The 14984-nt window shown below is 38.6% G+C and overlaps 2 protein-coding genes across 7 annotated transcripts in view; both read left to right on the top strand.

The window, feature by feature from the left end:
- The first annotated feature begins 6070 nt into the window (after positions 1-6070).
- Positions 6071-14984, top strand: part of LOC309492653 (butyrophilin subfamily 1 member A1-like) — a 70118-nt gene continuing 61204 nt past the window's right edge. Inside the window, exons 1-7 of the mRNA XM_082161660.1 lie at positions 6071-6205; positions 7808-7864; positions 11890-12252; positions 12431-12550; positions 12641-12661; positions 12989-13021; positions 13454-13495. Coding sequence (XP_082017786.1) covers positions 7810-7864; positions 11890-12252; positions 12431-12550; positions 12641-12661; positions 12989-13021; positions 13454-13495 — 634 coding nt within the window. The 5' untranslated portion in view covers positions 6071-6205; positions 7808-7809. The remainder of the gene's footprint in view (positions 6206-7807; positions 7865-11889; positions 12253-12430; positions 12551-12640; positions 12662-12988; positions 13022-13453; positions 13496-14984) is intronic.
- The window catches only part of LOC309492652 (butyrophilin subfamily 1 member A1-like), a 255379-nt gene continuing 246469 nt past the window's right edge, over positions 6075-14984 (top strand). For all 6 annotated transcript variants that reach the window (XM_082161659.1, XM_082161655.1, XM_082161658.1 and 3 more), the window contains exon 1: positions 6075-6212. The gene's annotated coding sequence lies outside the window, so the exon portion shown is untranslated. The remainder of the gene's footprint in view (positions 6213-14984) is intronic.

Raw genomic sequence — 14984 nt, 5'->3', positions numbered from 1 at the left:
TTTGGATATAATATAAAGAAATTAACAACATATTCAAGAGATGACGATTTTGGGTTCTCTTAATAAAAAATTATATAAATAAAACTGTGGGTCACATTAGTAGGGTTTAAAATATAACAACTTAACCCTAACCCTAAATGTATTCAGAAAACAAATGGGCAGCTGTTTCTTCAACAATACCACAAAACGAGGAAGTTTCATCAATATCAAGATATTTACAGATAGATGAATTAACTGTTCATATCTTTTAAGTTGTTGCGCTTGTGTCGGATCGCATTCATCCTTAACAAGATCGTTCCAGGTTACTTGACTGTAACCCTGTTCCCTGAAAAAGCGGAATGAGATGGGAACGTTTGGAACATTGGGAACGTCTTTAATCGTGACCAGCTGTGAATTTTGTGTGTAACACGTCAATAGAATTGATGCAGAGGTAATATAGATGAGCCACAGGTGCATCGTCAGGATATTTTGTCTGAAGAGCAGTCCCGGGACATCTTCAGCATGGCAATGCAGCGCAGTATCGATTGTAGCTTTTGAAAGGGAATGTTCCGGGTTACTTGACTGTAACCCTGTTCCCTGAAAAAGCAGAACGAGATGCTTAGCGCATTGGGAATGAGAATACCCACGCCGCCGTGCTTGAAGGTGTCTGGACCCCTTACGGTTGTGTGCTCACAAGAACGCAAGAAGGCCTCAGACATTAGCTGTGTGTCATGCGGAGTGGCATGAACATCCAAACTGTAAAATCTTAAGAATGTGTGCGGAGAGGACCAGCCTGCCGCATCACAAACAAGTTGTAAGGGGGCACACCCCTTGCCAAAGTACTAGAGGAGGCAACCCCCCTGGTGGAGTGAGCCCTAAGACCCGTTGGCGGAACTTGACCGAGCACCATAGGCAAGAGCAATAGATAATTGCCTGTTGATAATTTCTCCTGCAAGAAGTCCAGAACTGAAGCAATCTGGCAATTAACTGGATCTGCATTGTATGCAACACTCATCTTTCAAAGACACCCCATTTGCTGGCGTAACTCTTTCTAGTGGAGGAAGCCCTAGCACTTAGAATGGTCTTAATAATGGCAGGCGAAAGCCCAGTGTCCCTCAGTTGGTACCCATCAGGGGCCAAACATGAAGGTTCCACAGGTTGGGCCTGGGATGGAATATCGTGCCCTCTGCCTGAGACAGAAGGTCCCTCCTCTCCGGAATCGCCCATGGCGAGCCGTCGAGGAGAGATATTATCTCCGAGAACCATACTCTGTTCGGCCAATGCGGCACTATCAGTAAGAGGCAAGACACTTGTTGGCGAACTCTGGCTAGAACTCCCGGGAGCAGAGAAACTGGAGGAAATGCATACAGGCGCATTTTGGGCCATGTGTGTGCCATCGCATCCAGACTCAGGGGGGCTGGGTGACTCAGAGAGACGTAGAGGGGACATTGCGCTGTCTGATAAGAGGCGAAGAGGTCCACCTCCGCTTCATAAAATCTGGTCCAAATCTGTTTCACTACTTCCGGGTGGAGTTTCCATTCCCCCATCTGCAGTTTCTGTCTGAGTGACAGGAACTTGTCCTGGGCCCAGAAAAAAATCTGCCTCGTTATTCTGTTCAGATTGCGTGAGAGCAGACCTCCCTGGTGATTTATATAAGAGACTGCCGCTGTGTTGTTCACCCGCACTAGGACATGACAACCTCTCAACTGAGGGAGAAAATATTTCAGGGCCAAAAATACGGCCATCAACTCGAGGCAGTTGATGTGCCAATCGAGCTGATGACCCTCCCATTCCCCTTGAGCTGGACGACCACTTAAGACCGCTCCCCAGCCCATCAGGGAAGCATCTGTTGTTAACAGTCTGCGACGACAAGGCGCCCCTAGAGTGGGACCCAAGGCGAGGAACCGGGGTCTGAGCCACAGGGATAGTGTACGAAGCCCGCGGCGCGTCACTTTTATTTGCCTTTGAAGATTGGCCCTGGGATGAAATCTCCTGGCTTTTAGCCACAACTGAAACGGTCTCATGTGCAACAGCCCCAGAGGAATCACCGTGGATGCTGGAGCCATGAAACCTAAAATTTTTTGGTACTGACGAACAGTGTGATCTTGGCCTAGCGCGGTTCATCACACTCTGCTTCTTAACCTCCCTGTTTATTTTTGAAGGACCGGGGAGAGGTTGGGTGGCCGATGGCTCCTCCCCTTGAGTGTGGCGAGAAAGGAACTGGACAAAAGCTTCTTCATGCTTCTTAACCTCTCTGAACCTGGAGACGACTGTGTTGACAGAGTGGCCAAACAGGCCAGAGGGTGAAACTGGTGAATCCAGAAGAAAGACGCGGTCTTTATCCTTAATGCCAGTTAAGTTAAGCCACAGGTGGCTCTCCGTGCTAACCAGCGCTGACATAGAACAGTCAATGGCACGGACGGTTTGCTTAGTGGCACAGAGAGACAGATCTATGGCTCTGTGCAGTTCCGAGAACGCTTCCTCATCTATTGTACTGCCTGCACTCAAGTCCTTCAAAAGGTCAGCCTGGTACGCCTGTAACGCTGCCATAGTGTGCAGCGCAGCATGTCCAGCTCAGACATGGGACAGGAGCATGAAAGAGCACAAAGCTTACTCTGCTGTTGACTCATTTTTTTTATTTTTAAACTCTTTTAAAGACTTTTAAACGAGAATTTTCTGCACACTGCCAGTTGAAAACTAACTCCTAACACAGATCTGTAGTCAGATATAAGAGGTAAGAGAGAGAGATCTTAGACGCACACATGCACAGAATGGTCTGAAGACAAAAGACCTGATGATGCACCTGTGGCTCATCTATTTATAGCCTCGTGTCGCGGGTGCGCGCCGATGACGTCACCGACCGAGGCTATATTACCTCCGGGTCAATTCTATTAATGTTTTACACACAATATTCACAGCTGGTCACGATTAAAGACGTTCCCAATGCGCTAAGCAGCGCAGCATCAATTGTAGTTTTTGAAAGGGAACTTTCAAAACTGACGCAACGGTTATAAATGAGGCCCTAGAACTCAGTCACTGATAAACACGCGCTGTTTGATTGACAGCTACAGCTATTGTAAACGGACCGTTCTTTGATCGCTTTTCTATAAATAATTCAATCAGTTTAAATAACAGATTATTTACATCCTACTAAGATAAACAATGTGAAGATGACCTTTTCGTCACTGGTTTGATTTACTGACAGGACAAAGAACATCTGACGGTACATGAATCATTACATCAGAAATCACTGTTTCACAGATCAGGCATTAGAATAAACAATGTTACTTGCATGTTGTGGCAATACTGTCGACTCCACATCGCAAAAGCCTGCGCCGAGTTTGCGGACTGATTTACCAAAGAATCCAGTGAAATGTAGCAAATACGAATAAATAATGTTCAACTGAGTCATTCACATTGTTGAAAATAAACAACCACATTCCCAGCATTAGAATCCTTTGGAAGGTAATGTTCTGTTTAGTCCAGTGGGTGACCCTGTGCTCTTCTCTCTTCCTCATCTCACTAACGCCAGTGGGCGAGGCCAAAGCGGACGCCTTTCACTACCTTTAACACGTCATTAAGAGGCACATTCGCTGGGCCTGGTAACTATAAAAGCTGATTTTGGACTAACAAGGAAGTTTTCAGTTCTGAAACTTTCAGGATATACCTTTTTATTTCTGCATTATTTTTTACAGTAACATACTGTACATTACAGTAAAAAAGCCTGGTATTATGTAACAGAGTAGTGCACATGACTTGTGTGCTGTATTCTAAGTGTTCTGAAGTTATATGATATTTCTGTGTGATGAACAGAACTTGATCTCGACATTAAAGACCAGCAGTCTGAATATAAACTCCAGACTCAACCGCAGGAATGAATGACACCTGATATGCAGTGATGTTTGAGATGTTTGGGATACCTGTCCAAAGACACTGTTCAGCAGGGTGCTGTACTCCTCCTTCAAGACTCCTGATTTCTTGCTCTTCTTCTTTTGGGCTGGTTTGGGGGGCGGAGCCGTCAGCTGATTGGCTGGATTGTCCGAGGGAGAAAATGCAGAAATGTGAGAAACTCATTACGTGAAAATGCAAGTTTCTGTTGCATGTATCCTTACCAGAATGGATGTGATACGTTTCAAGATAAAAAAAAAACAACTAAAATATAAGACACCAAGTGAATGTCAAGATGCTCGATGTCATGATCGTAAACAACATTTAAGTGTTGTGAAAAAACTAATCTAACATCTCAGTTTATAGGGATAAAATCAGATTCTCACAATGTGACAGAGTGAATTTGACATTCATGTTGATATTAACAACACTGACTGTTGCATTGTGTATATTGTAAAATAGTCAACATTTGAAGTGGATCAAAAAAGTTCATCAAAGTTGTCCAAAGAAAATAACGGTTTTGTTCAAAATTCATGTATAACTTTGATGAAAGGTTTTGATCCACTTCAAATGTTGACTACTTTAGTTCAATGAATAACATACTATGACACACTTACAGTTTTTTTTTTTTTTTATGAAGTAAGAAAAAAAAAAATTTGGCTGCTTGTTCAAATTGCTTCATTAAAATGAGCTTAAGCAACACAATTGCTATACATTTTGTCCAAACTTAATTTGATTGTGTTCAATCTGCTTAAATATGTAAAATTTAAATGTACTTAATCCGTTTGTGTTGGATTACATGAATGATTTTTGTTGCGTTAACTGAAACTGGGCGGTGCTTGTTAGTTCCCAGCATGCTTTGCATATAGCTGAATTAAAGGACAAATCCAGTGAAAAATGAACCTAGGGGTAATTAACACATGGTTACCGAGTCGATCGTTCCCTGGGGTGCGTTTTCATGATAATCGAATGTAAAGAGTTTTATTTATAAAAACAGATTAGCTCATAACACTAGTATATGGGGCACAGAGTAAGTAAAAACAAATCGCAAGTTAAAACCACTAACAAGGCTCAAAATAGCCTCACACTAACACGGTAGCATAATGAGGGTCCATACATCATGAAAACGCACCCCAGGGAACGATCGACTCGGTAACCATGTGTTAATTACCCCTAGGTTCATTTTTCACTGGATTTGTCCTTTAAGAGAATAAACATTGAAATGAAGTGTTATTTTATGTGTTTTTGAGAAAATTAGGAAATGGGCAGACTTGATAGTGTGTAATTGTGTTTAATGTTCAATTACATTGGAATTATTAGAACCATTTAAATGACAGTGGGTTGCCATTGTGGAGAAGAGTGGAGCATTTGGTTAGGCTGTGGACTGATTCTACAAAATGTAACTTTTGTGGCTGAAGAAACATATAAATCTTAGCATTTATAATGTCAATAAGTGTGCTTTTGGTTATGTCCTTTTCTTTTCTGTTATCTGTTTAAAATCTAAATTGTAAAAGTTGTCTATTTTATGTAACTCGATTCAGTTTTCAAAAAAAATGTTGCAAAAAACAACAAACAAAAAAAAACAACAGGAAAGCTCAGATTGTTCACTTAAACAGGGTCAAACAAAATGCAAACCCGAATTTCTGTATGAAAATATTCAGATTAATGTTACCATGAGCAGAAGAACAGGCTGATGAAGGTTCTCTCCTCCTCCTCCTCCAAACGAATGACGTCATCAAAAGGAGTTGAATGACGAAGTTTGCAGTTTTCTACTGCATCTAAATTAATACATTTATTTTCACTAACAAAATATTCATAATTATGTGTATCATCATATGTGCTAAACGCACAGCTATGTGTTAAATGATTAATAAACGCTCCCTGTTGTTAAGGGAGCGTCGTCTCTGCCGTCCTGATCATCGATCCATGTTGATCTACAATATCGCACACTGCAGGCTTTTCCTATCCTGGAAAACATTTTTCTACTGTCGATCCATGAGGGAAAAATCCTTCTACACGGTTTTCCATTGTTTATTCAATCGCCTCGTAAAAACCTAAAAACAGAAAACACACACACATCACACCGCAAAGATTATTACACAAAAACCCATCAACAGAATTAAACTGAATATGAAGCGTTATTCGTCATCTGATGACGTCTGTTTTATTGGGATCGCGCTATTTATAGAAAGTGAAAGTAAAGGAGGAAAATCGGGAGCACGCTTCATAGATTCTGATTTTCGTCTATTTTATCGTTTATTTTGACTCTATTATTGCGTCGAACAGCTCATATCCATCTAAACCATCCAGATTACTGTGATTTAACGGACGAGTCTCTGTCTCCGGTGAGTTTATGTTTCCTCGTTGAACACGACAGTCTGATCATATTTGGGTGTTTCTGCAACTACGGGCACTTTTAAGTCCCAGGAGTGAAATTTTAGATTTATGTTAAAATTTGTCATTTGATGTTTCATAAATATAAACGTAGTGTCAATACACACCTTGACATAAATAATTATGAATAAATAATATGATTTAATGTAAAATTATGAAGCATTTATAGGTCCAAACACCATTTTTGCTCATGTCCCACACCCGTGGTTTCAATGTTGAGATACTTAAAATTAGCTCATTCTTTTACAATATGACATTATTTCAAATGGAATTGTTTAATATACAGATTCATTTACAGAATCTTAAAATTCTTTGTATTATTTACTGATCATTTTTATGATTTTTTTAACTAAATGTGCCTGTCCCACACTTTTGAGTCCTTACTGCAACAATGAAAAAAAGCTTTTATTATGAAATTTTATCGAACACAAACAAGTCTAGTTTCTATGGAAACAGAAACTATCACTTGAGCACATTGCTGACAGACTGGACCACCACACTACCTCACTCACAAGATAACAAAAAAATAAGGTAAACATCATCTTTTCTGCTCTAGTATTTATTGTGCGTCCTTACCATTCAGCTTAATAATTGTGTATTTATAACTACATTTTAAAAATAAATGTATTTTACTGTTGAATTCATGTATATTAAGATGTTAAGATTCAAAACTAATGTGGTAGGCCTTGATAGCTGCCAATTAGCTAAAATATTAGCAAAAATGTCATTTCCGCAACATGTCTTTACCGCAGCAAATTTAGGTGTTGCGGTAAAGACCTTGTGTTGCGGTAGAGACAAATTCAAGGTGTACTGTATATTAAATGACAAATATTCAGTATATTATTAGTACTGAAGTATATATTTGTACATTTATTAGTATATATATATATAAACATGCCATTTTTTACATTAAAAATAAAATTTTGTCCTTACCGACTCAAGATGTCATTACCGCAGCACTGCTCTATTTTCATTTTTTTTTCACATTTTGATTTGCAAAAAAAATATTTTTACACTTAAGTTGAGATGATTAACACATTGAAATTGCAACATCTGTCATAAAAAGTTAATTATGTTATCTTTTGTGTGTATGGAAACAATTGACATCTAAGGTTACTGTAAATTTTTTACATGGCATAGAAAAAAACATGAAATTCCCAGTATTTACAAAACTGCATCAAATTTTAAAAAGCTATTTAAATATGTAAAAAAAATTATAGAAATTACTAAAGAAAAATTTATAAAATGAACATTATTGTAACATTGCGGTAAGGACACTTTTTAAGAAGATGACCCGAAAAACATAAAAAATAAACATGTTCCAGATTAAAATCTTAACGACTACATTCTATTTTGTGTAAATCTTTATATGTATTACAGACTGTGATGGTTAAAATTGAAATTCATAGAGGTTGATCTTTTTAAAATTGGGATAGTCAAAAGTGCCCGTAGTTGCAGAAACACCCATTTCTCTCATATTATTCGCGTGTTTGAGGGAAAAATCCCTCAGAGTTTGTTTTATTTGAGTCTGTCTGTATTTTCACAGTAATGACGTCGATTATTATCATCGCTTTACTGGTGAATCTCCTCATAGAGGCTTCTGGTAAGAACAAAACAAACAGGTTTGGATTTCATTCAGTTTAATATTGAGCTTAATATGACAAAATGATTTGTGTAAATATGAGAATTGTAAGAATTTTTCTGAATTCTTAGACTGCAAATATCCAGTTTTAAAAAATACACATTAAAGTTTTTAAGATGAGAAGAAATTCGTTATAATTTATATCTGAAAAGGATGCGCTTTGTGCACGGCATAAAGGTAATAACTTGCCATTCTGGTCTGTTTCTCACCAAAATCTACAGTATAGGCAGGGTTCTCAAGTTTTACCAAAAGCTTTGAGTGAGATCACATGCAGTTAGGGGAGGAGCCCTAATGGAGAGTGAGTGAGTGAGACTTGAGAACCCTGAGTATAGGCCTACCTTCAGAACACTTGGAATTTACTGCACGAGTTGCATATTTTACAACAGATTTGCATCCACCTTAAAAAAAAAAGTGGGGAAGTCACCATTCTCTGACATTAAATGGGCAAGTGCGAGAAGTGTGTGTGTGTGTGTGTGTGAGTGTGTGAGTGTGTGTGTGTTCCGAAAAAAAGAAGGTAATGAGCCTTTAGAACAACATAAGGCGAGTTACCTAGTTCACACATTACAATAAGTTGCGATGGGTTAAATAAACTCAAACTAAATAAGCAGATAAACAGTCAAGCACAGGCGTGAAGTGTTCAGGAAATACGCCGCAGTTATAACTTTGTTTTTGCGGACTTTATTTCATTAATAGCCTACAAGTTAGCCTAGAAATCTAGATGCACCCTAGCGGCAGCAACCCTAGCGGTCGTCTAGCAACTCTCCGTTGGCTTGCGAGCTGGAAAAACCAAACTCTAGTCAGGCCAATCACGTCGTGTATAGAGTCGGTGGGCGGGCTTAACATAATGACGGCAGAGTTGTGACGGTTCCGCGTGAATTCCCTGCTACTTGAAAACAAAGAAGAGCTGCTGGCGAACAGTGGTCTTTCCAATCGACTTTGTCCGCGACTCTGGAGGACTTGGAGTTAAGCTTTTCTTTGAGAAAAGAACGGCACTGAAATCATTCTTAAAAAAGGAAGATGTGTTCAGAGGTTTGCCGACCGGATACAGCAAAAGTTTAATCTATCAACTAGCTCTGCTGGTGGGAAAAAGCTCTGGTTGGTTGTAGAATCTGAAAGACAACCGTTTATCCCGCCCCTCGGATTGAGCCGTGCCAATGGTGTGTTCCCAGACCCAACATCTTGATGTGTCAGGCTACCCACGAGTATCAGTTGATGTCAAACTAAACGGCGTGTTTTATTTTCTCTGACAACTAAACTTTCAAATCAAAGTCATGTGTGTTCTCTCCGCGCTGTCCGGTGCGTCCCAGCTTTTCCAGCGGTATTTTACCACAGAGTTGGCCAGCTAAACAAAATAGGCCAAAGAAGTAGACTACTGGCTAGTGTCCGGGAGATGTGAGCTACATTCATATTTATGAAATAAACGCGTGTAATAGCCAAGCCTACAGTAATATTTCGCTTACATGTGTAACCATAAGTAAATTTGTAAAAATGTACTTATTTACTTATGATATGAAAATTATGAAAATGATAAAAATGTACTTATGTGGCTTCAGTGTGGCTTCAGACGCTGATAAAATCAAGGTGATTATTGAAATGACTGAGTCAGACCTTATGGATGACAAAACTGGAGACCCATCGCCACGTCTTTAAAATTCGAACACATTACCCAGCAAGCAATTTTGCGTTTAAAAGACGTCTAATAGCCGTCCAAACACAGCCCCGACGTCTAGGCTAAAACAAGGCTCAATTTGGGCTGGCAGTGAAAATTTAATAGACGTCTAAACGTAGACCAAGAATAGACTAGTCATCAAATAGAAAGCAAATGAATTACTACATATAATAGACAACAAAATACAACTTAAGGATTCTGTTTACTCAAATATAACACACACATGACAATCCATCCAAAAATAAATAAATATAAAACTTTTATTAAGAACAATATAAAAATTAACAACTTAAGATAATAACAAATGAAAAAATATACAATTATGACACTTATTAATTATACAATTACAATTATGAAAATAAAATATTATAAATACAATAAAAATATATAAAGATTATAATAAAAAAGATGGGAAATTAACTTAGGATAATGAAAATATAAAGAATGACAACATTAAATATTTTAAACAATAAGTATAGCTAGGTATAACTTACATAACTGTAAAGTTTGGGTTATTTATTCTCTTAACTCTCAACAATGAATAAATGATGTTGTTTATCATCCCAGTTCTGTTTTCTCCGATTTGAGGTACAGTGGAGAACTTTTGGTTATACCAGCTGTAATCCTCTAGATAGAAAGGTCATTTTGGACCTAAACTGAAGCTTATAAACTTGGGAAGTTTTTCATGTACATTTGAGGCAGTGATATATATAATAAAATGCTTGAAAATGATCACTTTTGATGACAATTTGTCAGGCGGACAGACATTTTTTTGTCTTTTGGGGTATGTTGAGGGTGATATTTGACAGCAAAAAGGCAGCAATCCCCAGAATCTTTTTCTGCTAGTTTCCCCTATGTGTCAGGATACAACATGCAAAATTTTAGGGTTATATGGCCATTTATGTAGCTGCAGTACATTAATATTCACAATTACATCATTCCGCAAAAAGCTTTTCCCAAAAAGGGTGTTTTTTGGCCCCTGAGACCAAACAGGGCCGAGTTGGGGGTGGTCGTTATCAACTTGTGATGGCCCAAGGGGTATAAGTATAGTGAAAAAAAGGTAGCAAAAAACATCCTGAGGAGTGGACCTGGCTCCCGGCCTACAAGACAAAAGTAGGAATGTCTTTTACCTGTTCTCTTCGACCGACAGATAAGTGAATGCAATGCTCTGTCTCCTTTAAAATGTTTGAAAATGGTGGAAATGTTTATCGCATGATCGCGAGAACAGTGATCTCTAGCCTAATTATCAAGTCTCGCGTTGCCAGTAGTCATGTCTCAGTAGGGCTGTTGCCATCTAGCGGTTGAGAAATGTAATTGCATTTTTATTTAATTTAAAATGAAAGACATTCAAATAATATCGTCGATTGTGTATTAATGTTATGTGTGACAGCAAACATGAAGCTACGTGGGCGAAAAACATGTAAACAATTTTAAGACTATTTTGGCTATACTAATCGCTGGTCTAAATCAGGGCTATTGCTAAGCCGTTAAACGTTGGCCACTGATTGCCTCGATTTTGGCGGGTGGGCTAAAAGCAGACTTCACATAGCCCGTCCAATTCAGAGCTAAATCTACAGATCGACCATGTCATGAAGTGACACTTGCACCTTGTAGATATTATTACCAACGCGAACATAATGGGATATCAACCATCTCATGCGCTGCCTGGCCAGAAAACTACAATTAATCAGTTTTGACTATAAGTGGGCTACAAATAGCCGGTCTGACTATGACTGTTCACCCTACATGATGGAATATCATACATCTCGCAAGTTATTTTGGAAAAAATGACATGTAACCAGATTCAGTGTTATTTTGGCTAAAAGTGGGTTTCACATTGCCGGACTATATCGGGTCTATATTTAACCGAGACAGTGAAATGACGGCTATTGCTTGCTGGGTATTCTCTATGAGTGTACACACACCGGCGGCGCCATTCGGCATCTATCCGCGGGCGCCCAGCTACGGCTCAGGACCTTGAAAAGTTGTTTGAAAGTTGTTGTTTTTTTATTGGTTTTCGCTTGATATTTGCATATCGAACCTGCCCCAACTTGTGCCGCTCTCAGCGCTTTCTCCGGCCAGCTGCCAATCCCACAATTCCCCGCGCGACCATGAAGCTCAACTTCTATAGGAATGAACTGTTACCTAGAAAATCGCTCCTCACCAGTGGACATGTACTTTTAGTCTTATTTATTTAATTTTTTCACAAAAAAAAAAAAAAACCATGCTGCAGATTTAGAATCACTGTGATAAGTAAATGCAGTAAATAAATACAGCATAGTATATTACATTGGGTGTGTCTTTCTGTGTCTCTCAGAGTCGTTCACTGTTGTGGTTCCTCGTGATCAGATAGTGGCTCATGTCGGGTCCACAGTCACTCTGCCCTGCTGGATCTCTCCTCCTGAGAACGCTGAAGCTCTGGAGATCCGCTGGTACCGTCATGACCAGTTCAGCAACCCTGTTCTCTTCTATCAGCATGGGAAGATCCAGAACGTCCAGGAGGAATCGTACAGGAACAGAAGCTCACTGACTCAGCGCTCAGATCAGTCTGGTGGACTGAAGGATGGAGACGTCTCTCTACGCCTGGAGAAACTCAGGATTCAGGATGAAGGTTCATTTTACTGTTATGTCAGTGGAGAACGGTCATATGACAGCAGTAAAGTGGTTCTCAAAGTCACTGGTGAGTCAAAATTCATTCTGTTTTTATGGATCTACACTGTGACCTCTTTAAAGGATTAGTTCACCTATATAAATTACTAATTCACCAAATCAAATGTGCATGTTTTTTTCAGCCTATAATTGATTGATATATTTTTCTCCAGAGTTGAGTTTAAATTCATATGGACTTTCTTTCTCAGATCCGCCAAGTTCGCCAGATTCATCAGATCCATGGAAGGCTCTTTTCTTCTCCGTTCTCATCTGTTCTCTTCTGGGTTTGACTGGGCTGATCCTGTACAGATACAGACATAAACTAACAGGTACAATCTGGTTAAAAGATTAGAAAAGATTTAGTCTTCAGTGTTTATTTATTCAATGTCATCTCATGATCATAATGATCTGTTTTGCAGGGAAGCAACAAGCAGATCAGAGTAAGTCGCATGAACCCATAGTGTCGGCCCAGATCCGGCCCACATCTGGTACCGCATTGAATCAACATGTACCAGATGTGGAAGGCAGTGAAATGAGAACCAACGACAGCATTATTTTAAATAAATGTTGTGGTTCATAATCCATAATGCATATATGTATGAATATTACACACAAAAACCGCAATACATAAATAGGAAAGATATTCTGTCTCTCTGCCTGGAATGGTTAGAAGTGTAATTTACAGTAATGTGGTTTATTGTCTTTCTATGTATTTGTTGAAACGGATTTATAATGAACCCCTCCAATGATATTTTCTCTGATTTTAGATTGTGAGCATGGAGTTATGAACAACAGAAAAGGTATTAGTAGTTGCAAACAATAATAAAAATAAAAGTAAACTAGTACTGTCAAGTTGTGCACTGGTTTATACCAGGATACACTGAGGTCCAGAAGTCTGAGAGAACCAGTGAAAGAGCTTCTGGATTATATTTATCTAATATACTATAATCTATAATTGTGCTTCAATGAATCAAGGAAATCTGATCTTCTATTCCAAGAGTAATTTGTCTCCCAAATGTTTAAGGCTCAGACTTTTAGACCCCACTGTATATTTTATTATAAATATAGTTTATATATAATATAGAGCATAATGTGAATATAATTAAAAATACAACTTCAATATAAGAAATTAACAATAATTCATGAAAGTTTAACTATTTATGTTCATTTTATGTCCTAAATTACAGCTGTAGGTTTCCTTCACTAACATTATTATCTGTTTCTTATTTTAGTTGTGGAAGACGCAAATATAGAAGAACTGAGGAAACATGCAGGTATGACATCATCTCAGCTATACACTCACACTCTTCATCATCTCAGTTATACACTCACACTCTTCATCATCTCAGTTATACACTCACACTCTTCATCATCTCAGTTATACACTCACACTCTTCATCATCTCAGTTATACACTCACACTCTTCATCATCTCAGTTATACACTCACACTCTTCATCATCTCAGTTATACACTCACACTCTTCATCATCTCAGATATACACTCACACTCTTCATCATCTCAGATATACACTCACACTCTTCATCATCTCAGTTATACACTCACACTCTTCATCATCTCAGATATACACTCACACTCTTCATCATCTCAGATATACACTCACACTCTTCATCATCTCAGTTATACACTCACACTCTTCATCATCTCAGTTATACACTCACACTCTTCATCATCTCAGTTATACACTCACACTCTTCATCATCTCAGATATACACTCACACTCTTCATCATCTCAGATATACACTCACACTCTTCATCATCTCAGTTATACACTCACACTCTTCATCATCTCAGTTATACACTCACACTCTTCATCATCTCAGATATACACTCACACTCTTCATCATCTCAGTTATACACTCACACTCTTCATCATCAGTTATACACTCACACTCTTCATCATCTCAGTTATACACTCACACTCTTCATCATCTCAGTTATACACACACACTCTTCATCATCATCAGTTATACACTCACACTCTTCATCATCTCAGTTATACACTCACACTCTTCATCATCTCAGATATACACTCACACTCTTCATCATCTCAGATATACACTCACACTCTTCATCATCTCAGTTATACACACACACTCTTCATCATCATCTCAGTTATACACACACACTCTTCATCATCAGTTATACACTCACACTCTTCATCATCAGTTATACACTCACACTCTTCATCATCAGTTATACACTCACACTCTTCATCATCATCAGTTATACACTCACACTCTTCATCATCATCTCAGTTATACACACACACTCTTCATCATCAGTTATACACTCACACTCTTCATCATCATCAGTTATACACTCACACTCTTCATCATCATCAGTTATACACTCACACTCTTCATCATCATCAGTTATACACTCACACTCTTCATCATCATCAGTTATACACTCACACTCTTCATCATCATCAGTTATACACTCACACTCTTCATCATCATCAGTTATACACTCACACTCTTCATCATCATCAGTTATACACTCACACTCTTCATCATCTCAGTTATACACAAACACTCTTCATCATCAGTTATACACTCACACTCTTCATCATCTCAGTTATACACTCACACTCTTCATCATCATCAGTTATACACTCACACTCTTCATCATCATCAGTTATACACTCACACTCTTCATCATCTCAGTTATACACTCACACTCTTCATCATCAGTTATACACTCACACTCTTCATCATCATCAGTTATACACTCACACTCTT

The sequence above is a fragment of the Leuciscus leuciscus genome, assembly GCF_965113295.1.
Source record: "Leuciscus leuciscus genome assembly, chromosome: 2".
NCBI classification, from domain to species: Eukaryota; Metazoa; Chordata; class Actinopteri; order Cypriniformes; family Leuciscidae; genus Leuciscus; species Leuciscus leuciscus.
This window is presented reverse-complemented; position numbering and strand designations above follow the sequence as displayed.